The following is a 24,841-nucleotide window of genomic DNA, read 5'->3' as shown; positions in this document are numbered from 1 at the left end:
GTTAGATGAGTAACAAGTGTCATTCTTAACAGATACTACGTTTACAGGCTAGTGCACATTAATAAGATAACTACTCATTACTTCAGATGTATCTTTTGGTACAGTGTAGTCACTGGTATTGGTCCATTTAATATCTACACTTTTTGCCCTTACCTTGTGGACTGACAATGAAGCGCGTGCTAGTTTTTTACTTCATAACTTCCCATAGCGTTTTGACTCCTGGTGTCTCTAGGTTCATGCCCATTCCTATTCCTGTTTTCAAACTCTCTTATTATTTCTGTTCCAATTGTTCCCAGATCGTCCTCTTCAATGGAAATTACAGTTTTCCTTGAATGGAAATTACTATTATTGTGACTATTTTGTTCCCTATGATGAAAACTATGGTTGTTAGACCTACTGTTGTTCTCCCTTCTGTTAAAATTAGTATATCCCCAACTATGATTCCCACCTTTCTGTGTGTGACTGAAATAGTTTTGTGGTTTCCCCACTTTGTCTAAGATTCTGTCTAGTTTGCCTATGTAGTTTAGAAATTGTTCAGTGTTGTCATCTGGTCCATAAACTAGGTCCCATTGCATATCAGTTGGCAATCTCTTTAAAGCATCAATCTGTGTGAGCTCATCAAAGGGTTTACTCAAATGTACAAGTTTCTTCAATTGATTTTTACAAAACTGTTTCATAGTTCTTGTGTTTTCCTATAATTTTGTCCATTCAGGAACTCACTCTTTATCTGTGCTTGTTCAGTTTCAGACCAGAACCATTTTAAGAAATCAGTTTCAAATTCTGCATAAGACATGTCCATAGAAAAATTTTGATTGGCCCATGACAAAGATTCCCCCTCCAAAATTTTTTTTACAAACTTAATTTTCAAACTTTCACTCATATTAGGCAAAAAGTTGACCCTACAACTCTGCAGAAAGTCGACAGGATGCAAACTACACTCATTAGAAAAGTTTTTAACTGTAATATTGGATAATATTGTACATGTGTTCATAGAAAATTTGTATAGTTACATCATTGCTAATTATTTCAAAATTACGGTTTAACTCTGATACTGTACTTCGTAGTTCACTAACGTTTGTCTTCGTTTCAACCTTGTGGAGTTTTGCAGTGTCACTGGCTGTTTCCACTTTATCATTCACAACAGATACTTTCAAATCTACTCTACTTTCAGGATCTACAGCCATAGCTTTTAATTTAAACAGACTGTATCTATTTGTCTGTTAACATTAACAAAATACTTTGCATTTTTCTCTCTGTCTGTGACCAGTTCATTTCTTAGAGAATTTGGTTACTCAAACTAGATTTTACTTCTCCCACTTTAGAATCTACCACCAAAATCTTTGTTTCTGGGCTGCCAAGTTTCTTGTCTATCTTTGATATGTCGTTGCAATGTTTATTACCTGAAAGTAAGACATTGTCAGTTTTTCTTTTCGTCACTTCCTTAAGATGCGACACTTTCCTGAAAACTGTCCATGACCATCAGATTCATATTTTGTAACTCTTCGTGATTAGCTTGTAAGCATGTTGCAACTGTTTGATTTAAAGCTAACGATTGTTCCATCATTAGTAACACTGATTTTATGTCCGAAATCTCCCATTCTGATGGATTACGACTGATCGGCTTCTTTGAATGACTTGTCTCCTATTTTTATCGGCATGTCTAAGTCCCCAGAGACTAATATATCTAAAAACAAAGATGATGTGACTTACCAAACAAAAGCGCTGGCAGGTCGATAGGCACACAAACATACACACAAAATTCAAGCTTTTGCAACCAACGGTTGCTTCATCAGGAAAGAGGGAAGGAGAGGGAAAGACGAAAGGATGTGGGTTTTAAGGGAGAGGGTAAGGAGTCGTTCCAATCCCCACGGGGGCGGAAAGACTTACCTTAGGGGGGAAAAAAGGACAGGTATACACTCGCGCGCACACACACACACACACACAAATATCCATCCGCACATACACATGGTGTATATGCGGATGGATATGTGTGTGTGTGCGAGTGTATACCTGTCCTTTCACTCCCTTAAGATGCGACACATGGTGTATGTGCAGATGGATATGTGTGTGTGTGTGTGCGCGAGTGTATACCTGTCCTTTTTTACCCCTAAGGTAAGTCTTTCCGCCCCCGGGGGATTGGAATGACTCCTTACCCTCTCCCTTAAAACCCACATCCTTTTGTCTTTCCCTCTCCTTCCCTCTTTCCTGATGAAGCAACCGTTGGTTGCGAAAGCTTGAATTTTGTGTGTATGTTTGTGTTTGTTTGTGTGCCTATCGACCTCCCAGCACTTTTGTTTGGTAAGTCACATCATCTTTGTTTTTAGATATGTTTTTCCCACGTGGAATGTTTCCCTCTATTATATTCCCCAGAGACTAAGAAATTTTCACAATCCTGCTCGGATTCAGCACCGCTTTCCTGTTTTACAATGGTCATTTTCGTAAAATTTCACAAACAAAATAATAAAAAGAATAAAAAGCACTACACAAATGTACTTATCTTTTCAGTGGGGGCTTCACTCATGTGGTCAGTCCACTTTACTGTTTCGTTTCGTCTCCTTTGACTTCCATGTATTGCACTTCTTTGCACTTTGTGGTTATTAGACACAAGCAAATATATATATATTTTTTCCACGTGGAATGTTTCATCAATCCGTGTCCATATAAATGTCTTACTCTTGGATGAGCCCCCAGTTATCATGGTCCCTCTCTACTATGATGCAAAGTTGTTTCCATAAAGACACTGTTGCAGTGTGGCTAATGGATGTAAAGTAATTTGTGGAGATGATCATGATGTTACTTATTTTGATGCTGCTGAATATCCGTTGTGCATGTGGCTTCATTGTCTAGGCGATGATTCATTCCTTTGCTGCTCCGGCTGAAAAAGGTGCGGGTTTTGACTACTACCAGACTACCGAAATCATGAAGCAGGATTCCATGATCTTTTATTTGGAAATTAACACTAATTTACTGTCAGAACTTTGAACTTGAAAGTAATTTAATAAATTTCACACTCTTGAATCACAAAAATTAAGTACCACTTCCATTGTGGACGCCACATTTTTATCTAGAAACATACATAAAAACAACCACTCTTGACCACGGCCAAAACACAAGTGGCCAAAATCATGTTGCTGACCAAAGATCACACACTCATATTGACAAAGAGCTTAATATTTCTGTATCAATTATTGATACTGCATTTTTAAGTTACATGAAATATCAAATAATATAAAGGATAATTCAGTGACAATAATAATATGAGTGACAAAAATGTACATATAAATAATGCAAGTCAAACTTTTAGAAATAATAAAAGTTGTAATTTAAATATACACACTTTCAAATTTGCATTGTTCGCAACACCTACCCTAACATCATACTAAGCGAATGCTTTTCGAAAACAACTTTAATTAGCATAATATCTCATAACACAGTGGGCTCTATTGGTCAGTTCCATTCCACTGTGCAACCAGTCATATGATCTACAAGCTAAGCTGCAACCACTATGCTGCATTGTGGGCATCACAACCAACAAGCTGTCTGTCTGGATGAATGGCCACCGACAACTGTGGCCAAGAAACAAGTGGACCACCGTGTTGCTGAACACGCTGCCAAACATGACATCCTTCATTTCAATGACTGCTTCGCAGCCTGCACCATATGAATCCTTCCCACCAACACCAGGTTTTCCGAATTGCGCAGGTGGGAACTTTCGCTGCAATACATCCTATGTTCCCGTAACCCTCCTGGCCTCAACCTTCGTTAATATTGTCCTCACCCATCAATATCCTTCCCTGTTCCCACTACACACCCCTCATTCCACTATCACAGTTCTTTTTACATCTCCCCTTTTCCCCTTTCCCCCCCTCCCCTAGCCCTCTGTCTAATCTGTCCGCAGCCTGTGGTCTAGTGGCTAGCGTTGCTGCCTCTGGATCACGGGGTCCCAGGCTTGATTTCCTGTGTGGTTGGGGATTCTCTCTGCCCGGGGACTGGGTGTTTGTGTTGTCCTCATCATTTCATCATCATCATAATTTGTGACAGTGATAAATTGGATTGTGAAAACAAAATGGACTGTATATAAATTGGGACTTTGTACAGGCACTGATGATTGTGCAGTTGGAGTGCCCCAGAAACCAATCATCATCATCGTCTAACCTGCAGCATTTCACTGTCTGCCTCCCCTACCCTACTATCCCTTCCCCCTCCCCGACTATCCCTCCCTCTCCCAACAATAGCCCCCTCCTTATCACCACCCAGTCGCCATTCCCATCATACACTGGTGCTGCTGCTCACAGTGTGGCAACAGTTGCCTGTGACTGCAGTCGTGTGTGTGAGTTGCGTGGAGTTTGTGTGTGTGTGTGTGTGTGTGTGTGTGGGGGGGGGGGGGGTGTCTATTTTTGATGAAGGCCTTGCTGGCTGAAAGTTTTATTTGTGACAGTCTTTTTGTTGTGTGTATCTGTGACTCAGCATCTCCACTATATGGTGAGTAGCTACTTTCCTGTTCATAATATTGTTACATTCCATCCTGAATTTTTCATCATAACCAGCAGGTTTACTATTTTTAAAGTGATCTGATGAGTTTTGTGATCTTCATAGGGGTTTTATTTTTGAAACTGTCTGTTGGTTGTGTGTGCAGGGTCTCCACAAGTAACTATAGCGTATCTTTTGTTTATTAGTTGGTGCAACTTTTGCTGCCTTGTGAAGCACTAATCATTGAACTTGATTGTGAATGATTTGAAAGTGTCATACTTTCTACCACATCTATTTCTTATTGGTTAAATTTCATTTTAACACTTTTTTATTGAATAATATTCCAAATAATCTTTTCCTTATTGTTGGAATGTTTCATTTTTTGAGCATAGTGAATGTGTTTCGCAGTTTTAGTAGCAGATGGTATGATTTTACCTGATTTTTATGCACATATCTAGTTCTGTAGGACCAAATTGAGGAGCACACCTCCAAGGTCATGGAAGGTGTCAGTACATGAAATTACAACTTAAAAGTAATAACAGATAAAATAAAATGTTCATGAACCCAAAAAAGACAATCCGTAATTTTATGTCAACACAATCAACAATATAACAAAGGAATCAGCTTAATTTTTCAAAGAACTCTTCAACAGAAAAGGAGTGACCCATGAGGAAACTCTTCAGTTATGGTTTGAAAGCAGATTTTTGAATTCTTGTGATTGCTTATTGAAAATGGATGCAGTAGCGTACTGCACACCTTTCTGCACAAGAGTCAAGGAAGTGCAATCCAAATGCAGATTGGATTTCTGTCTAGTATTAACTGAGTGAAAGCTGGTAATTCTTGGGAATAAGCTGATATTGTTAACAAGAAATGACAACCAGCTTTCACTCAGTTAATACTAGACAGAAATCCAATCTGCATTTGGATTGCACTTCCTTGACTCTTGTGCAGAAAGGTGTGCAGTACGCTACTGCATCCATTTTCAATAAGCAATCACAAGAATTCAAAAATCTGCTTTCAAACCATAACTGAAGAGTTTCCTCATGGGTCACTCCTTTTCTGTTGAAGAGTTCTTTGAAACATTAAGCTGATTCCTTTGTTATATTGTTGATTGTGTTGACATAAAATTACGGATTGTCTTTTTTGGGTTCATGAACATTTTATTTTATCTGTTATTACTTTTAAGTTGTAATTTCATGTACTGACACCTTCCATGACCTTGGAGGTGTGCTCCTCAATTTGGTCCTACAGAACTAGATATGTGCATAAAAATCAGGTAAAATCATACCATCTGCTACTAAAACTGCGAATATATATATATATATATATATATATATATATATATATATATATATATATATATATATATATATATATATATATATATATATATATATATATATATATATAAAAAAACAAAGATGAGGTGACTTACCGAACGAAAGCGCTGGCAGGTCGATAGACACACAAACAAACACAAACATACACACAAAATTCAAGCTTTCGCAACAAACTGTTGCCTCATCAGGAAAGAGAGAAGGAGAGGGAAAGACGAAAGGTTTTAAGGGAGAGGGTAAGGAGTCATTTCAATCCCGGGACCGGAAAGACTTACCTTAGGGGGAAAAAAGGACGGGTATACACTCGCACACACACACATATCCATCCACACATACACAGACGCAAGCAGACATATTTAAAGACAAAGAGTTTGAAACTCCCTAAAGCCTAGGTCTTCATGGCAAACGAATCTGCTCCAGTCTGGAATCCCTGAACCATTACACCAACAACCTGACAACAGCTTTCGCATCCCGTAACTACCCTCCCGACCTGGTACAGAAGCAAATAACCAGAGCCACTTCCTCATCCCCTCAAACCCAGAACCTCCCACAGAAGAACCACAAAAGTGCCCCACTTGTTACAGGATACTTTTCGGGACTGGACCAGACTCTGAATGTGGCTCTCCAGCAGGGATACGACTTCCTCAAATCCTGCCCTGAAATGAGATCCATCCTTCATGAAATCCTCCCCACTCCACCAAGAGTGTCTTTCCGCTGTCCACCTAACCTTCGTAACCTGTTAGTTCATCCCTATGAAATCCCCAAACCACCTTCCCTACCCTCTGGCTCCTATCCTTGTTACCGCCCCCAGTGTAAAACCTGTCCCATGCACCCTCCCACCACCACCTACTCCAGTCCTGTAACCCGGAAAGTGTACACGATCAAAGGCAGAGCCATGTGTGAAAGCACCCACGTGATTTACCAACTGACCTGCCTACACTGTGATGCATTCTATGTGGGAATGACCAGCAACAAACTGTCCATTCGCATGAATGGACACAGGCAGACAGTGTTTGTTGGTAATGAGGATCACCCTGTGGCTAAACATGCCTTGGTGCACGGCCAGCACATCTTGGCACAGTGTTACACCATCCGGGTTATCTGGATACTTCCCACCAACGCCAACCTATCCGAACTCCGGAGATGGGAACTTGCTCTTCAATATATCCTCTCTTCCCGGTACCCACCAGGCCTCAATCTCCGCTAATTTCAAGTTGCCGCCACTCATACCTCACCTGTCTTTCAACAACATCTTTGCCTCTGCACTTCCGCCTCGACTGACATCTCTGCCCAAACTCTTTGTCTTTAAATATGTCTGCTTGTGTCTGTATATGTGTGGATGGATATGTGTGCGAGTGTATACCCGTCCTTTTTTCCCCCCTAAGGTAAGTCTTTCCGGTCCCGGGATTGGAATGACTCTGTGCCCTCTCCCTTAAAACCCACATCCTTTCATCTTTCCCTCTCCTTCCCTCTTTCCCTCTCCTTCCCTCTTTCCTGATGAGGCAACAGTTTGTTGCGAAAGCTTGAATTTTGTGTGTATGTTTGTGTTTGTTTGTGTGTCTATCGACATGCCAGTGCTATCGTTTGGTAAGTCACATCATCTTTGTTTTCAGAGATTATATATATACACAACATTTGTTAAGATTTGTGCATCATGGTCTGAAAGGCCATTCCCCTATTTACTAACAAAATGTCCATCTAGGAATGAAGAATGAATAAAAATATTGTCTGTGGTTGTGCTATTGTTCCCCTGCTCCCTGGTTGGAAAAAAACACAGTCTACGTCAGATCATATGAACCTAGGAGATTTTCCAACATCCTCCTTCTTGCCCAATCACATACGAAATTAATATTGAAGGGACCATGTGTAACTAATTTATGGTACCTCCTATATAGTGAGCAAAGAACCCTCTCTAGCTTAAGCAGAAATTATCTGAAGTCAGAGTTAGTGGATCTACAAATAACAACATTTAAAAGTTTAGCTCCACTAAATTCCACTGCCCCTGCACAACTTTCAAATACCTGTTCAGAGTAATGTAGAGATATGTCTACAGACTCAAATGGAATACTGTTCATTATGTACTTGGCCACTCCCCCACTCCCCAAAGAACTCTTGAAAAACAGCCAGCTAATCTGTATCCTGGATTGTCAAATTATTGAAATGGTGCTCCAATATAGCAATAATGTCAAGAGTCAACATCTATAAGCAGTTTACTGACTTTATCTCAAGTACCTCTTATGCTTCGATGAAATATGCTAATTCCTTCACTGCCTGGATATGTGACCTCATTTGAAGGTGTTTCCCTTGTTAGAGGGATTTCTGTGAAGCAGGGATACCTATCAGCTGACTTCCGTCTAAAAAAGGCGCAGCTCTAAAACCAACTACTATGGGAATCTTTCCACAAGTGATTATCCCACCACCTCCCACTACACTGTCACCTGTAAACTTTGCCATCCTGACCTCCCCATACCTATTGAGGTGCAGGTGATGCTTAGTGAAACACGGTGTATTGACAGACTCAACTGGCACCACTGCAATGGGAGCCATGCCCTCTGCCACCAGTGCCTTCTCCAGCCCCATGTTATCATGTCTAACAGCAGCATTAAGATGAAGCTGCTCATGGTGCTGAAACGGCTACCTAGATTTCACATTAGTGCCACCAGTTTGAGTAGCTATCTTCAAGAGGTCACCATCTATATCATACTCCCCGTCCCTATCAATACTATTCCCACTCCCAACCGCAGTCACTGCCTGATCCTCTTTTGGAAAATTGCCATACAACTCCCCTGCATTAACACTCACCTGGGCCAACCTTGCACTACTGGTACTCACTCCCCAACACTTCCTGCAACTGCTGGCCGACACATCTGCCATGCGAACTACCTAGCAGCAGAACCTTCTTCATTCTGTTAGAATTTCAACTGGCTTAGGCTCCCTAACTGCTGAGGAATGCTGCATGTTTCATACACCTACAGCAACAAGAGGCTCGTTTTGACTGAACTCTGGCAGTTGATCAGATATGTTGGTTGTATGCAAAGTACACCTGTTTGAATATCTCCTCCTACTAGCTACCTTCTTACCAACTGCCAGTTCCCATTCCCTAGTGCCATTCACCCATTCCTATCTAGTTCCTCCCCTGTGTTTTGTAACTGCACCTGAACGGCACAGATCTTGCACTCCTGCTCCTCTATCAACTTATTTCTGATACAAATTCTACATTTCCAGGAGAGGATATGGCTAGAATGCCCCCTGGCTTCCCCACTGCATTCCCCTCAACAAAAATACTTTGAACGAATCTCACTCCGTAACCCACTACTCACAAACCTACAACAAAGCCAGCACTTCTCACTCATGGTAAAATGTTAACAGTGACTGAAAAAACAAAAGTCTACATTACGTAAGTTTAATGACTACTGTAGGACTATTTAAGGAACTAACAATTGTGATCTTGAATTTTGCTCTCTACTAAGAAAACTATTACTCTTATTAAAACTATGGCACCACAAGTAACACCAATACCACAAAAAATCCACACAGTTTCTTATTTAAAAACAAAAATTCAAGCAACCACTGGAACACTCAATGAAATTAAACACAGCGAACAATACTTTTACTGAAATGTTTCACTACAAACAATAAGAAATAACAGCTTAAAACTATCGTACAAAGTTTAATAAATGACGTCAACGCACAAACAGCTCTATAAAACACAATTGGTGAAAGATTCCAAAAGTTTATTAAACCTTTATTTCATCAGAAACAGCATGAGACACCATTGAAAGCTACTAAGTTTAATAACTGAATAACGGTGCACAAACAACTTTGTCAGAACTTAGCTTTAGAACCACTACAGCTGCAACTGTACACTGTGAAATGTAAACGCACTACTGAGACTTTGATGAATGACGTAAGCACACTCCCGAATAATGAGCCACTCAAATCAATAACACAAATAGAAAGACTGAGATGAATTTTACAGCAAATATTAACACCAATAATCTTCAAAATAAGTATCTGAAGTCTAAAACTTTATAAAATATTGGCATACAATTTGAAGAACTGTCCAACACGTGAAGTCACACCAGTGATCTAAATGCAATGGAGTTTCAACTTTCAACTACAGCTTGTCCTTGGAATAAGATAGAACCCTCTCTTCCTGTCACAAGATACTCAAATAACAAGAGTTGTCCATCCCTGATCCTTCTATAACAATAAAGGAAAACCATAGTGGAAAAATATGTAAAATAAGGGGAATACAACCATTTACCTGAAGAGGATTGGTATGTGGCACACAGGAATGGTACTAAAAACAGTTAACACTAGCTTTTGAGCTTTTGATCTTTTTCTAATAAGAGTACACACACACACACACACACACACACACACACACACACACGCACGCACACACACACACACACACACACACACACACACAAAAACCATTGTACGCACAAGCAGAATCAGAACATCATTAGAAATGATAGAGAAGATAAGGCCTGCTTGTATTTTGGATTATAATAAAAACAAGGCTGGTATGCACCACTGATACCAGCTAATGGGCTTCTATCATTTTTGAGAAGAAGCAAATAAAGTGGTGGAAGAAAGCATTTTTCACATTATTATTATGATGATGTTTGTAAATTCATATGTTTTATCTAAAACGTCAAGGTCTTTTAGCAAACATCTTGTTGACTTTGAATTGGCTGGAATTTGAAGAACAAAGAAGGCCTTGTTGAATCAACTTCCACTCAACATAGTTCAGCTGTAAACAGACTTCACAAAAAACATTTTCTTAAATTGATTCCGGCTACAGAAATATCAAAATGGTCTCTTAGGCAATGTAAGGTTTCTGCTGAACGTAGCAAGGCAGAATCTGTGAGAGTAGTAAGAAAAGATACCACGTACTGTTGTGAAGAATGTGACATAGGATTTTGTTTTCCAAAATGCTTCAAATTTTGTTATAGCAAGGTAGATGTAAATAATAAATTTTCAATAAAAAAACTGCATTTTCAAACAGTGTTATTTTTAGTTCCAACAACTTCTAATTCTAAGGAAATGAAAGACAAAAAATTTTTGTCACTGTTGTGAAAAAAATAACATTTTCATTTCAATATTAGTAAAATGGCCACTGACATAAGTGTATGTTTGTTAGATAGATTTGAGAGAAAAAGACCCCTCATTCAGCTGCAACAAAATGACTTAAATTCTGCGCTGTAGAACTTCCTACATTTCAGGAAAGTTATGAGAAAGTACAGTATTTGCCATTTGAACTACACTCTAGCCACACAGTTCTCAAATTATTAATACAGATTGTGTGTGTGTGCTGGTGCCTAGACTTTAATGTTTTCCATGGAATAACTTTTATTTATTTAAACATAGTGTGCTATTCTGAGATTCTTTCAATACTTGTAAAACTTTTTCAAACTTTTTTCCATTTAAGCCCACGCCTGAATTTTCTCCCTGCTCATTTTCCCTTTAATGAAACATGTCAAGCTATTAATTCTATTTGGTCTCAAGTTTTTTGGTGCACTTTTGGTAACTCCTCTACATTCTATTTGACATTTAATTATTCAAGTTCACTGACCTCTTTTTCTGATCCCAAATTTCAGCAATTTGCTGTCCATAAACAAAAAGAATGTAACCTATTGTGCTTTCAAAGTTTGTCTTATTGTCTAGTTGAACTAACTGTGTGTTGCAGGGTGTGGTTACTAAAATAACTAGATGTTCTTCATGGCCTAATAGAATTGCTCAAATTAACTTGGGCCACTACTCCCAGTATTTCATCCAAACCTAAATACAGATATCTCAACAACTTTTTTGTAACAGTAATAATCTCCTGTGGTGGTGTTTTATATGATGGCTATTTCATGCGTGTGTTTCCAGCTAATGACATCTCACACTTAATGCACAAAGCGTTATTTTCTGTTCTAACCAGCTTGCATGTGCACACAAAGGCTTCATCAACTATAATACTAGTTTACATGTCTCACAATATTGCTTCATCAATTTAATTCCTCAAATAATATATTTCTGACACCAGGAGGTCTCAGTGCTACGTCTTGTGACTTACTTAGCGAATTCTATAGTACCAACACGTGCTGAATGGCTGTGCAAACTTGGCAACCTGATGGAACGATATTTTCGACAGGAAATACGTACAAGTATTCGTGTAAAGGTTCTGGAAATTCTCTCTGTCATCACTGAGAAAAACAGGTAAGATGGGCTTCAGTAATGTCCATTTAGAATTTTATTTTTGCTGTTAGCATTTTAGGACAATTGTGTATTGTGAACTGTGTGTTAAAATTTAGTGAAGATTAGAGAATGTGGTGCAAACATGTCATTTTCATGACAAGTGGGGCACTAATTTTGCAGAAGTATTGATACCACATTTTAATACAATGCATATGTCAAGACCTCTGCAAAGTAATGGAGATGAATGATTGATTTTACAAAGAATTTTTTTTTTAAAAAAAAAAAAAAAAATGACGTACCTTCCTACACATCGCTTCGGAATTAATCACGTGACATTTTTGCAGTGAATGAAATGTGAGAAGCTTTAAACACACGTCAGGAACTTATAAGTGAAGGGAATGCACATGGTATCTTTTTATGCATAGCTATATTTTCAGAGCTATTATTTTTGTTGACATCTACTGTCCACCAACACATAATGTAATAAATCAACCAACACTGAACACAAAATATTCAGATGACAGCAGAGACAAAGTGATTACTCATGCATATCCATTCTTCAATACCACAGCCAGTTTAAATAAAATGCTAAAGTATCTACTCATCATCTTATTACCCTCATTATATTGAGTATTTCAAAAAGATTCATCCAATTTCCTAGGCTGTATCTTTTATATGAATGAAGATAGGAACTTAGGGTGGATTTTTAACTTGTGCACAGCACCTTGAAGTTTTCATTTTCAAAAGAATCCTTCGACATTACAAGGATACTTTTTTAGATACAAACACAAGCTAACTTGGGGTGTTTTTTATAATTACGTTTATGATCAAAGTTCTCATTTAACTTTCTCAAATAGTCAATGTTCCTTCAGCACACACGAGAAACGTCCTAATGATAGAAACACACATCCCATGCTATTGCCAGCATGTCTGGAGTTACGTCATTCACTGCAGTTGCTTATGGTGTTGCAGTTTGCCCAAAGTTATTAGAAGATGAGGCGGATGGAGTATTTAATAAGCCCTCACAAACAAAAAACCTGCCATATTATGAGATTAGTGACATTGGAGGCATGTGGTGCGGTGCAAGATCCATAAGCCCCTTATGTGTTTGGAGATGCAGTGTGATACTCTCAATTAAAATCACACTGCATAGTTGTAACCAAACTGCACCCATTGAAATGGAGATTGCAAAATGTCTTCTTTTTATTGCTGTGTTATCAGCGTCTACATTGTACACAGGATAGTTAACGAGCAATCTAGGTGCGCCAAGGCAACTCATACTGACAATCACATGGATGGCTAACTTGCAACTGGTGCCAAGGTAAATCTGTAGATTCTGTGCATAATTTAAAATGCACTTAAAGCTTTTATATTCCTTCAAGTAGAAAATACAGTTTTGTGAAACTGGATGAATTTTTGAAATCCCCAGTACATTTATAGCAGCACATGTGGAGCAGTTTTGAACTTTCAGTCAGTATAGTTTGCTTGACAGTTCAGAAATAATATAGATGTAGAGGATAGACAAAAATATGGAAAACTAAAAACACAACACATTTACCATGCCAAATATGGTGTAGGAAACCTGTTGGCATTCAATACAGTTTCCTGTCACCTCGGAATGAACGAATACAGGTTCTGTATGGTTTTCAAGGGAGCCTTATATCAGTCTTCCTGCAAAACAGTGACAAGTTTGGCAAGGTCATGTAATAATGATGGAAGTGGATAGTAATCAAACACTCCTCTCTCCAAAGACTCAGTACGTAAATCGCTACAGGCAAATGCTGGAATGCTTCTTTTGAAAGGGCATGGCCGGCTTCCTTCCCCATCCTTCTGTAATCCGATGGGACTAATGACCTTGCTGTTTGGTCCCCTCCCCTTCCCAACCAACCAACCAACCAACCAACGGCTCAATAGTATTGAGATCTGGTGACTGGTGGCTAGGGGAGATGCAAAGGTTCCTCTTCGTGCTCGCAAAACCAGTGCTGGATGAAGTGATCCGTCATACTGGACAACAGCATCACCATGTCAAACACTGTACTAAAGGATGGACCTTTCAGCCAAGATCATCGCATAATCCTTGGCAGTAACTCGACCTTGCAGTGTAAGCATGGGACATGTGGAATAACACAGTGTGGCTGCCCAAACCAGCACTGGACCCTCACCATGTTTCAGTCTTAGGAGCAAGCAGCCTGCATCGTAGGCTTGAGATGGCATACGCCAGACATAAACTGAACCAGAAGTTGGAAACGATGTGGAAAGAGACTCGTCTAACCAAATGACTATCTTCGATTGCTCCATAGTAGAGTTGTTTATGGCTTGTGCACTGAGTTTTCCTGTTATGGGCAATTGCATTAGTGATGTGTGGTTTCATAATACCAGCTCCATTTCCCATCTTAAGGAGCTCCTTCATGTTGTTTTGGTGCTGAAAAGGTTCACCAGTGTGACATTCATTTTGGCAGTGACTTTTTCAGCTGTTGTCCTCTGTTTCGTCACAATCCTCTGCAATTACCATCCATCACGGTCACTCAATTCACCCTTTTGTCCATGTTGTGACTTAGTAGATGATGATCTTCTGCTTTCCCTGTACACGGTATAAATCTTCCAAATGGTGCCTCTTGAAACACCAAACACATAGACTTCCTTGGTTACAGAAACACTCACTATACTAGCATCGATAATTTGCCCACATTCAAATTCACTTAGGTCTGACATAAGGCACTAACATTTACACAGAACACTTTTCTGAATATGACTAGCATTTGCAACATATTGAGGGCACTGCACAGGTGCCGTTGGTGGTCAAACAACAGTGTCATCGGGAGGCTTGGCTAGCATCTGCATTTATGTTGAAGCATGCATTTCTTGCGGTGTTTCCGTATTGTCATCAGCCCCCTGTGTATAGGGTAAACTATTCTCTTTAGCATATAGCAGATTTAGGAAACATTATTCATGTGACACCCAAGTCATGCTTTTCAAAGAAAAGTAATGCAACCATGCAAATGAGCATATTCTGTGCTCTTGTATTTTCAAAGAATTTTCAATATCATACAAAACTTTTGACAGAAAACAAAAGTTGTGTACTGGAAAGTACCCTCCTTGAGTTACTATAAGAAACTTCTAAATGATCTGAACAAAATATCCACTTCGTTCTATGAAATTGGATAATTGCAAAATAATATGTACAAGGGGGGGGGGGGGGGGGGGGAGAAAGTCTGGTGCTTTGGAGTATAATGTTATTGTATGCTGCCAGTCTTTGTCATCATCTTCAGTTATCTGCTATATTAGCAGGCCCTTTGCCTCTCCATTTTCTGTGATCCATTTCTTCCTTCTTAAGGCTGCTGTATGTTGTACTGTCCATAATGTCATCCAGTATCTGGAATCTCTTCCTTCCTCGCTTCCTTTTCCCTTCTACATAACCTTCTAAAACTGTTTTTATCGGTCCTTCATTCTTTCTTAATATATGCCCAATCCAGTTTCTTTTTCTTCTCTTTATTACATTTAGTAACCGTCTTTTCTCTCCCACTCTTCTCAATACCTCTTCTTCATTTTTTACTCTGTCCATCCAACTTATTCTTTCCATCCTCCGCCATGTCCGAATCTCAAAAGCCTCCGGCCTTTCTTTGTCTTTCTTCCTCATAGTCCATGTTTCAGCGCCATACAGAAGAACACTCCAAACAAGACATTTTATAATTCTCATCCTGAGTTCTCTGTCCAGACCGCTGCAGAAAATTCTCCTTTTCTTATAAAACACCTCTTTTTGCCATTGCTATTCTTGTTTTAATTTTTGTGGTGCACATCCAGTCGGTGTCTATTCTGCTTCCAAGATACTTAAAATTTTGCACCTGTTCTAGTATTTCTCCATGTAGCATAATTTTTATTTCTTTATTTCCTTCTAGTGCCAATACTTTTGTTTTATTTGTGTTAATTTTCATTCCATGTTTTTTTCCGTTAGTTTCAATGGTGTCCATCAAATTCTGTAATTCTTTTTCCCCTGTGGCTAGAAGGACCATGTCATCAGCAAACCTCAACTCAGTCTAAGTAACAGTGATGAAATGTGAGGTCATAACTTTACTTAGCAATATAAAGCAGGACACACCCTCACAGACAGTTTTAGGAAAAGTAAATTGACAACTTAGATTAAGTAGAACAGTTCTGCGAATATGTAGCACTGCTGCAAGTGTATTTAGGTACAAGGCACTTTTGCGACTTATTCAAGAGTACTGTTGGAGTGTTTGAGATACTGACGACATTGCATGGCGAGATGTAATTGAAAGAATGTGGAAGTGTACTGCTTGACTTTAATTACCCACTTGACTGTACAAGATTTATAGTCCAGGACTTTACGTGGAAATTTTTAGAATGAAGTTAACATTGTTTTCTTAAAATGATATTGGGTGAATTTACAACAATATTGCTAGTTCTGTTATTTATCTTACTGAAAGTGAACAGGTAAGTTCTTTCTACAGTGCGTTATTTGCAGCTGTAGCATATAAGGGGCTGATAAATAATGGTAGAATGTACCCTACTCCATACATTGTGGATTTTATTTGTTTATTTATTTATTTGCAACATGCTCCATTGCACGCTATTTGTAATACTACATGTATATATTTCATGTGCATGCATGCATGTAGTGTAATGTTTGTGTTGTTTGATGATGATGATGATGATGATGATGATGATGATGATGGAAGGAAGAGGTGAAGCCCGGGGCCAGCATATAGCCTACTCCTCAGGAATAGCACCAGGAGGGCTGCCAAGCTTTATGTCCCATCCAATATATGCATCACAATTAACAGTATCACATGAGACACTGCAGAGAGGTCTGGTATTTAGACCAGAACATTGGCACAAAGTCTGATGATCAGGAACTTTACGCCACCACCTCTCCTCCCCTTGCCAGCCAAATACTGGCATTGAATTTTTTTTCCATCACCAGAATTCAAACCAGTTTATCCTGGAGTTGAGAGTCACCGTGCAAGTGTGCATTAGCAGCCTCTGCCATGGAGGCAGATATTGTGGATTGATTTTGCAGAACATTTATATAAGACTAGGTGTGTATTTTTGTAACCAACTTCTCTGTTGTGTCATCTGTGGTGACATATATTGGTGTGTATGACAAGCTTCATCCATAGCTCACCTGTGCATATCATACGAGGCTGCAGATAAGTCTACATTTTCAGACTTGGGGCCTTTTGCATAAAATGTTGTTGATGAAACTAAATGAGGAAATTTCAGTTTGCTTAAGACTGCAGTTCAACTGAAAATTAAACACACGTACAGGCCAACCTCGTCTGTTGACTGACAGAGACCACTGACAGTTGAAGATGCTCATAATGTGTAATAGGCTGACATCTGTTCATACCATCACACGGGAATTCCAAACTGCATCAGAATCCACAGCAAGTACTATGACAGTTTGGCGGGAGGTGAGAAAACTTGGATTTCATGGTTGAGCGGCTGCTCAGTAGCCACACATCACACGTGTAAATGCCAAATGATGCTTCACTTGTTGTAAGGATTGTACAAATTGGACAATTAAAAAGTGGAAAAATGTTGTATGGAGTGACCAATCAAGGTACACAATGTGGCGATCCGATGGCAGGGTGTGGGTATGGCGAATGCCCTGTGAACGTCATCTGCCACCATGTGTAGTGCCAATAGTAAAATTCCAAGACGTTGGTGTTATGGTGTGGTCGTGTTTTTCAAGGAGGGGCTTGACCCCTTGTTGTTTTGCATGGCACTATCACAGTACAGGCCTACATTGATGTTTTAAGCACCTTCTTGCTTCCCACTGTTGAAGAGCAATTTGGGGATGGCGATTCCATCTTTCAACACAATCGAGCACCTGTTCATAATGCATGACCTGTGGCGGAGTGGCTACATGACAATAACACCCCTGTAATGGACTGGACTGCACAGAGTCTTAACCGGAATTCTATAGAAAACCTTCGGGATGTTTTGGAACGCCAACTTCGTGCCAGGCCTCACCAACCGACATCAATACCTCTCCTCAATGCAGTACTCTGTGAAGAATGGGCTGCCATTCCCCAAAAAATCTTCCAGCACCTGATTGAGCATATGCCTGCAAGACTGGAAGCTGTCATCAAGGCTAAGGGTGGGCCAACACCATATTGAATTCTAGCATTACTGATGGAGGGCACCATGAACTTGTAAGTTATTTTCAGCCAGGTGTCCGGATGCCTTTGATCACATAGTGTAGATGAGATAAAAGAAAATCTTCGTGTGATCCAGCTAGAGGCATACCAAGATTGCTTCCAGAAATGGAAACAGCGCTGGGAGCGGTGTATCATTTGTGGAGGAGAGTATTTCAATGGAGCTCATGCACAATATGTAAAAGGTTAGCACTGAAAAATTTTTTGGACAAAGTTCCAGAACTTTTTTAACAGTCCTCATAGATGAATCTGCAGATGCAGAGGACAAGCTGTGAATATATATTATCACGATAAACAATGTGACACAGGAATTAGCTTAATTTTTTCCAGGAACTCCCCGACAAAATAGGAGTAATGATCCATGAGGAAGTTCTTCAGTTTAGACTTGGATGTGTTAAGGATTATGGCTAAACTTTCACAATTCGTGTGGTAACTTTTTGAAAATGGATGCAGAGTAATGCTGCACATCTTTCTGCACAAGAGTCAAGAAGGTGATCCAAATTCAGATTCGATATCTGTCTAGTATTACCAGATGGAAAACTGTTAATTCTTGGGGATAAGCTCATATTCGTAACAAAAAACATCATCAGAAGTCCCAGACTTGTGAATGGTGGCTGACAGGAGGTTCATGAGCTTACACCACATATTGCTCAAAGTGCCCATTTCTGAGCCAAAAATACCCTTTCTTCTAACAGTAGTATTTCACAGACCAGACTCTGTGACATATTATTAACACAGAAAACAAACTTTAGAATCCAGTTTTGTCTCCTTATATATTTTTTTGTACCCATTCCCAGATAAAACTAAAAAAGAACGAAAATTTTTATGTAATACTTCTGTCGTGGCTAAGTGTAACACGGCACAAAGACAGTATTTGGGAAGGATTTAGTAAGCAGAGAGTAATTATTCAAACATAACAGTTGCATGGTATTTAGCTGAAGATCATAATAACTTCACAATGGAAGGAACTGAGTTGCTCTTGAGAATTAAGACCTACAGACTCACCAAGGCTACAGATTTCATAGATGTTTCCTGTGGAATTGAATCAGATCAGGGACTTTAAGAAGGCCCGTTGTCATTGACCCAGAAAGAGATTTGCATGTTGGGTTGGGGGGGGGGTTGGTTGGCAGTTGTCTGTGCCATTGACCCAGAAAGAGAGTTGCATGGGGGGGGGGGGGGGGCGGCAGTAGTCTGCCTTCCCTGTCAGTAAGCCTCACTTAGTTATGTCCACTGAAGATGAAATCATTATTAGCTGAAAGACTAACAAAGGATCATGTTTTGGGACTATGATTACAGGGACATGTAAAACAAAGTGCTCAACAGCAGGGATGCCATATAAATAAGCAAGTCCCAATGATGAGCAATGTGGTATCAGTACTGCCTGAAAATGTTGATTTGGTGCAAGACAGGTACTGATTTAAAGTCTTCACTAAGTGATTGCATATTAGCAACTGAATAGTACATTGTTTTGCACAGGTCAGGAAAAGGATGGAGAAACAGTGTGTGGAAGGAACTCTGAAAAACTGTTGGGGGATTGCCAAACAATTGAAAGTCTAGGATGGTTGTTGGCGAATTGTGCTACTTCTGTTATCTGAATAAAATATTTTCATGAGAAGGATATGAAGTGTGATGCTAGAACAATCTAATTAAACTTAGAAGTAAAGCTGAAGGTAAGCCCTTGAAAGTACAGTGATACATTACTTGAGAAAAAATTTTAATTTGTGGGTTCACTTTTTTACCTTTTTTTGGGGGGGGTGGGGTTTTTTTGGGGTGTTTGCAGTAAGGTGTTGGGTGGCAGCATTGAGTGGTTGAGTAAGGTAGTGTTTTCAAAAAGTTTTCAGTTAGCAACTCAGTTCTATAATGGGCTATGTTAATAACATTGTGAAGTGTGGCTTTTGTTACTAGTAGGTTCAAACAGCATGCAAGACATTCAAGCAAGTCATGGATGGGCTGTTAGATTTATTATTGGTTCATTTGAACAACTTGTAAGTGTTACAGAGATGCTTTGGGAACTGAAATGGGAATCCCTGGAGGGAGGGAATGTTCTTTTCATGGAACACTAACAAGAACATTTAGAGAACCAGCATTTGCAACTGAGTGCAGAACAATTCTCCTGCTGCTAACCTACATTTCATGAAGGGACCATGAAGATAAGATACAAGAAATTAGGGCTCATATGGAGATATATAGACAATCGTTTTACCCTTGCTCTGTTTGTAAGTGGAGCAGAAAAGGAAATGCCCAGTAATTGTACTGGATACCCTCATCCCCATATGATATGGTGGCTTGCAGGGTATGTAGATGTAGACCTCTATCAACTATCCTACAAGATTTGTCCAGCATTTTATATTTGTGCGACTACTACCACATTCTGTCACTCAAGTAACACTGTGTATCTTCTTGTTGAGAATACTATGGAATAACAACTTGAGTACGTTTTGCCACAGGCTATTTGTATCTTTTCTCAAACATGGCATTTGCAGCCATCTGCCTTACAAATTTGTTAGTTTCTTCTTCATTCTTTTCTTTAGCTTTCAGACTTTCCCATTTCCAATAACTTTATTGTGTGTTTTTTGTGTCAGCTGTATGTGTGAATGTTCTCATGTTTTATCTTTTGTTGATTTATCAGTTCCTTACTCATTTTATCATGTTTCTTTTTTACGTCCCTGTTTGTAACGTGTAATTTTTAACTGACTTTGTGAAAGATCATTATTTATATTCTGAAATTTGAATATCTTGGCTGTTAGTCCATTGAAATATTTGCTCCAAATTCAGTGTATCATACTGATTTTTCTTCTATCTGCTGTAAATCATATCCTGTCTTTTTCCTATCTGTGAAGTTTTTAGTTGTCCTCCCCGTATAATTTTTGGAACCTTGAACAGTAATGTCTGTTTTAGAATCTATGTGTATGTCAGACATGCTGAATCTATGTGTATGTCGGACATGCTCAGAATGTTTCAGCAGTATCTTGAATTATTTTAATATTAAGTAATCAATATAGAGATACCAGAGGTGGAAAATACCGCTTCAGTTGTAAATTTCTTTATTTTCACACACCAGTTATGGACTGTTATAAGCCTATCCTCAGGTGTTGTACTGGAAATAGCAAAAGACGGGAGACAATTTTCACATGCCACAACACACAAAAATAAAAAACAAAAATTTCCCTAAAAAGTTTTAAAAACTTTTAAAAAACATTTTGAAACCACAGGTTAGGCTAGGTGCTGTGAAACCTATGTCAATGCGCAAATGGCACTAGGCAGCACTACAGATGACTGCCTGAGTAGGGAAATATACAAATGATATCACGACACTTACACTGTGCTGTGGTCCCCGAGCACCGCGTGTACCAGGCACGGTGTGCTGCCTATGAGCGCAGAGCAGGGAGTAGCGGATGTGAACGAGGAGGCAAATTGGTAAACCAGAGTGGCAAAAGTGCTGCCATCTATTGACAGAGAGAAGAATGTGGAGCCACTAGCTTGGCCATTCACAATTTGAATTTAGTGGTTTACATTTAAAATGAAGAAAAAACAAAAAAATTACATAATAAATGCATGATATAAGTTAAAAGTGCATTATGTGTAGTAAAGGAGCGTATTGAACAGTTTGGTACAGAACTGTGGTAAAACTGAGTAGAAAGTGCAATATAAAATTATTATATAAACTGTAAAGCACAATGAAACTTTTCCTTCACATGAGTGGCAAACAAGTTGTAAATTTAGTGGGGACATACACTCCTGGAAATTGAAATAAGAACACCGTGAATTCATTGTCCCAGGAAGGGGAAACTTTATTGACACATTCCTGGGGTCAGATACATCACATGATCACACTGACAGAACCACAGGCTCATAGACGCAGGCAACAGAGCATGCACAATGTCTGCACTAGTACAGTGTATATCCACCTTTCGCAGCAATGCGGACTGCTATTCTCCCATGGAGACGATCGTGGAGATGCTGGATGTAGTCCTGTGGAACGGCTTGCCATGCCATTTCCACCTGGCGCCTCAGTTGGACCAGCGTTCGTGCTGGACGTGCAGACCGCGTGAGACGACGCTTCATCCAGTCCCAAACATGCTCAATGGGGGACAGATCCGGAGATCTTGCTGGCCAGGGTAGTTGACTTACACCTTCTAGAGCACGTTGGGTGGCACGGGATACATGCGGATGTGCATTGTCCTGTTGGAACAGCAAGTTCCCTTGCCGGTCTAGGAATGGTAGAACGATGGGTTCGATGACGGTTTGGATGTACCGTGCACTATTCAGTGTCCCCTCGACGATCACCAGTGGTGTACGGCCAGTGTAGGAGATCGCTCCCCACACCATGATGCCGGGTGTTGGCCCTGTGTGCCTCGGTCGTATGCAGTCCTGATTGTGGCGCTCACCTGCACGGCGCCAAACACGCATATGACCATCATTGGCACCAAGGCAGAAGCGACTCTCATCGCTGAAGACGACACGTCTCCATTCGTCCCTCCATTCACGCCTGTCGCGACACCACTGGAGGCGGGCTGCACGATGTTGGGGCGTGAGCGGAAGACGGCCTAACGGTGTGCGGGACCGTAGCCCAGCTTCATGGAGACGGTTGCGAATGGTCCTCGCTGATACCCCAGGAGCAACAGTGTCCCTAATTTGCTGGGAAGTGGCGGTGCGGTCCCCTACGGCACTGCGTAGGATCCTACGGTGTTGGCGTGCATCCGTGCGTCGCTGCGGTCCGGTCCCAGGTCGACGGGCACGTGCACCTTCCGCCGACCACTGGCGACAACATCAATGTACTGTGGAGACCTCACGCCCCACGTGTTGAGCAATTCGGCGGTACGTCCACCCGGCCTCCCGCATGCCCACTATACGCCCTCGCTCAAAGTCCGTCAACTGCACATACGGTTCACGTCTACGCTGTCGCGGCATGCTACCAGTGTTAAAGACTGCGATGGAGCTCCGTATGCCACGGCAAACTGGCTGACACTGACGGCGGTGGTGCACAAATGCTGCGCAGCTAGCGCCATTCGACGGCCAACACCGCGGTTCCTGGTGTGTCCGCTGTGCCGTGCGTGTGATCATTGCTTGTACAGCCCTCTCGCAGTGTTCGGAGCAAGTATGGTGGGTCTGACACACCGGTGTCAATGTGTTCTTTTTTCCATTTCCAGGAGTGTATAAATGGAAATGTGGAACAACTCGCCACAGTCATCAGTTAAAAGAACATGCACATGTGCCACTCCTATTTACAAGCTCTTTTTGCTGATCAACAAGGAAAGTAGCGAAACCTTACTGCCTACACTGTCAGAAAGTAATATGCCAATAAATAGCTAGCAACAATAGCATTAAAAGGACACATTAAAAGTGGGGTCAGTTTAAAACTGCTAACCAATAGTCGACAACTAATCGAGGCTTACGTTAGGTAAGACCTGAGATGTACTTTACATGATGAAAGGCGGGTAAATTTTTTATTAGTGAGGGCGCAGATAATGCCACAGTACTATAATGCACCATAGTCATAGGATAAAATGAAATCATGCAACTTTTATTAAGAGAGGGCAATTTTACAGCTATGTTAAATGAACTGGGTGAACCTTGCGGACCTCACTATACGAAACAGGCATATGCCATACATTCGTTAAGCCTATTGGAGGCTACAAAAAACACTGACCCGATAAAAAATAGTATACATGTGTGGCGTACAGTAATCAGGGACCAGAAAGAGAAGGAAATGAGGCTGGACACTGCTTCAGGAAGAAAAGTTATTTAGCAGGACTGCGTGCTTAAGTTCAAAATGCCAGACGAATCATGGCCAATGTTGCAGATGATTTCTATTTCTTCTAAAATGTTTAAAACTGAGCCCTTATGTTGAATATGTAGAATCCTGCAATTTGTATTTATATTTGAAATGGAATGGGTATTATCCTTCAGGTGGTAAGTGAGAGCGGATTTGGAATTGCTAAGATCCTGATGCTCTCTGAACCGTATGTTAAAGGAATGGCCAGTTTGGCCTATGTATGCAGTTGGGCACTCACTATGCTGGATGCAATAAACGGCAAATTGTGCGTAGCGATTGTCCCTCTCTGGTTTCGTGGTGCTCCAATAGATGCCCGACCTTATGTGGGGTGTACAAGGTAGGTATAATCCCCTCTTTCCTAAGCCATTTGCCAATCCTGTCAGATATAATGCCTACATATGGGATCCTGCAAAAAAAAAAAATTTTAGTATTATCATTATTAGTAGATGATAGGGTAATCCCGTATAGATCGTTGGAAGCGCCTTCCGATTGCATTTGCTGATCAACAACATTTGGCTGGTAGCCATTACCATGTGCTATGAATTTAATGGTAGCCAACGTGTGCTGCTAATTTTCTTTTGAGACAGGGAGTCTGGCCATGCAGTAAAGCATAGAATGAAGAGCTGCCATTTTTTGCTGCTTTGGGTGAACTGAAGAGCAATGAATAATACAATTAGTCATAGTTGGTTTTCTAAATATGTTGAAGTGAACATTACTATTCTGTAACAAAATTTCCAGATCCAAAAAGGAGAGTGTAAAGTCAGATTGGTATTCTATGGTGCACTGAATCTTGGTGTGCATTTGGTTAAAGTCATGTCGAAAAAGTTGCAGCTGGTCGTCGGTCCCATTATATAAAAGCATGATGTCATCGACGTATCTTTTGTACCATA

At 40.2% G+C, this 24,841-nt stretch overlaps 1 protein-coding gene across 2 annotated transcripts in view; it reads left to right on the top strand.

The window, feature by feature from the left end:
- Nucleotides 1–24,841, top strand: part of LOC126458143 (tuberin) — a 307,774-nt gene that overhangs the window by 82,519 nt on the left and 200,414 nt on the right. For both annotated transcript variants that reach the window (XM_050094996.1, XM_050094995.1), the window contains exon 9: nucleotides 11,848–12,020. In XM_050094996.1, coding sequence (XP_049950953.1) covers nucleotides 11,848–12,020 — 173 coding nt within the window. The remainder of the gene's footprint in view (nucleotides 1–11,847; nucleotides 12,021–24,841) is intronic.

Source organism: Schistocerca serialis, chromosome 2, assembly GCF_023864345.2.
Source record: "Schistocerca serialis cubense isolate TAMUIC-IGC-003099 chromosome 2, iqSchSeri2.2, whole genome shotgun sequence".
Classification (NCBI taxonomy): Eukaryota; Metazoa; Arthropoda; class Insecta; order Orthoptera; family Acrididae; genus Schistocerca; species Schistocerca serialis.
The sequence above is the reverse complement of the archived record's forward strand: the minus strand, read 5'-3'. Positions and strand labels throughout refer to the sequence as shown.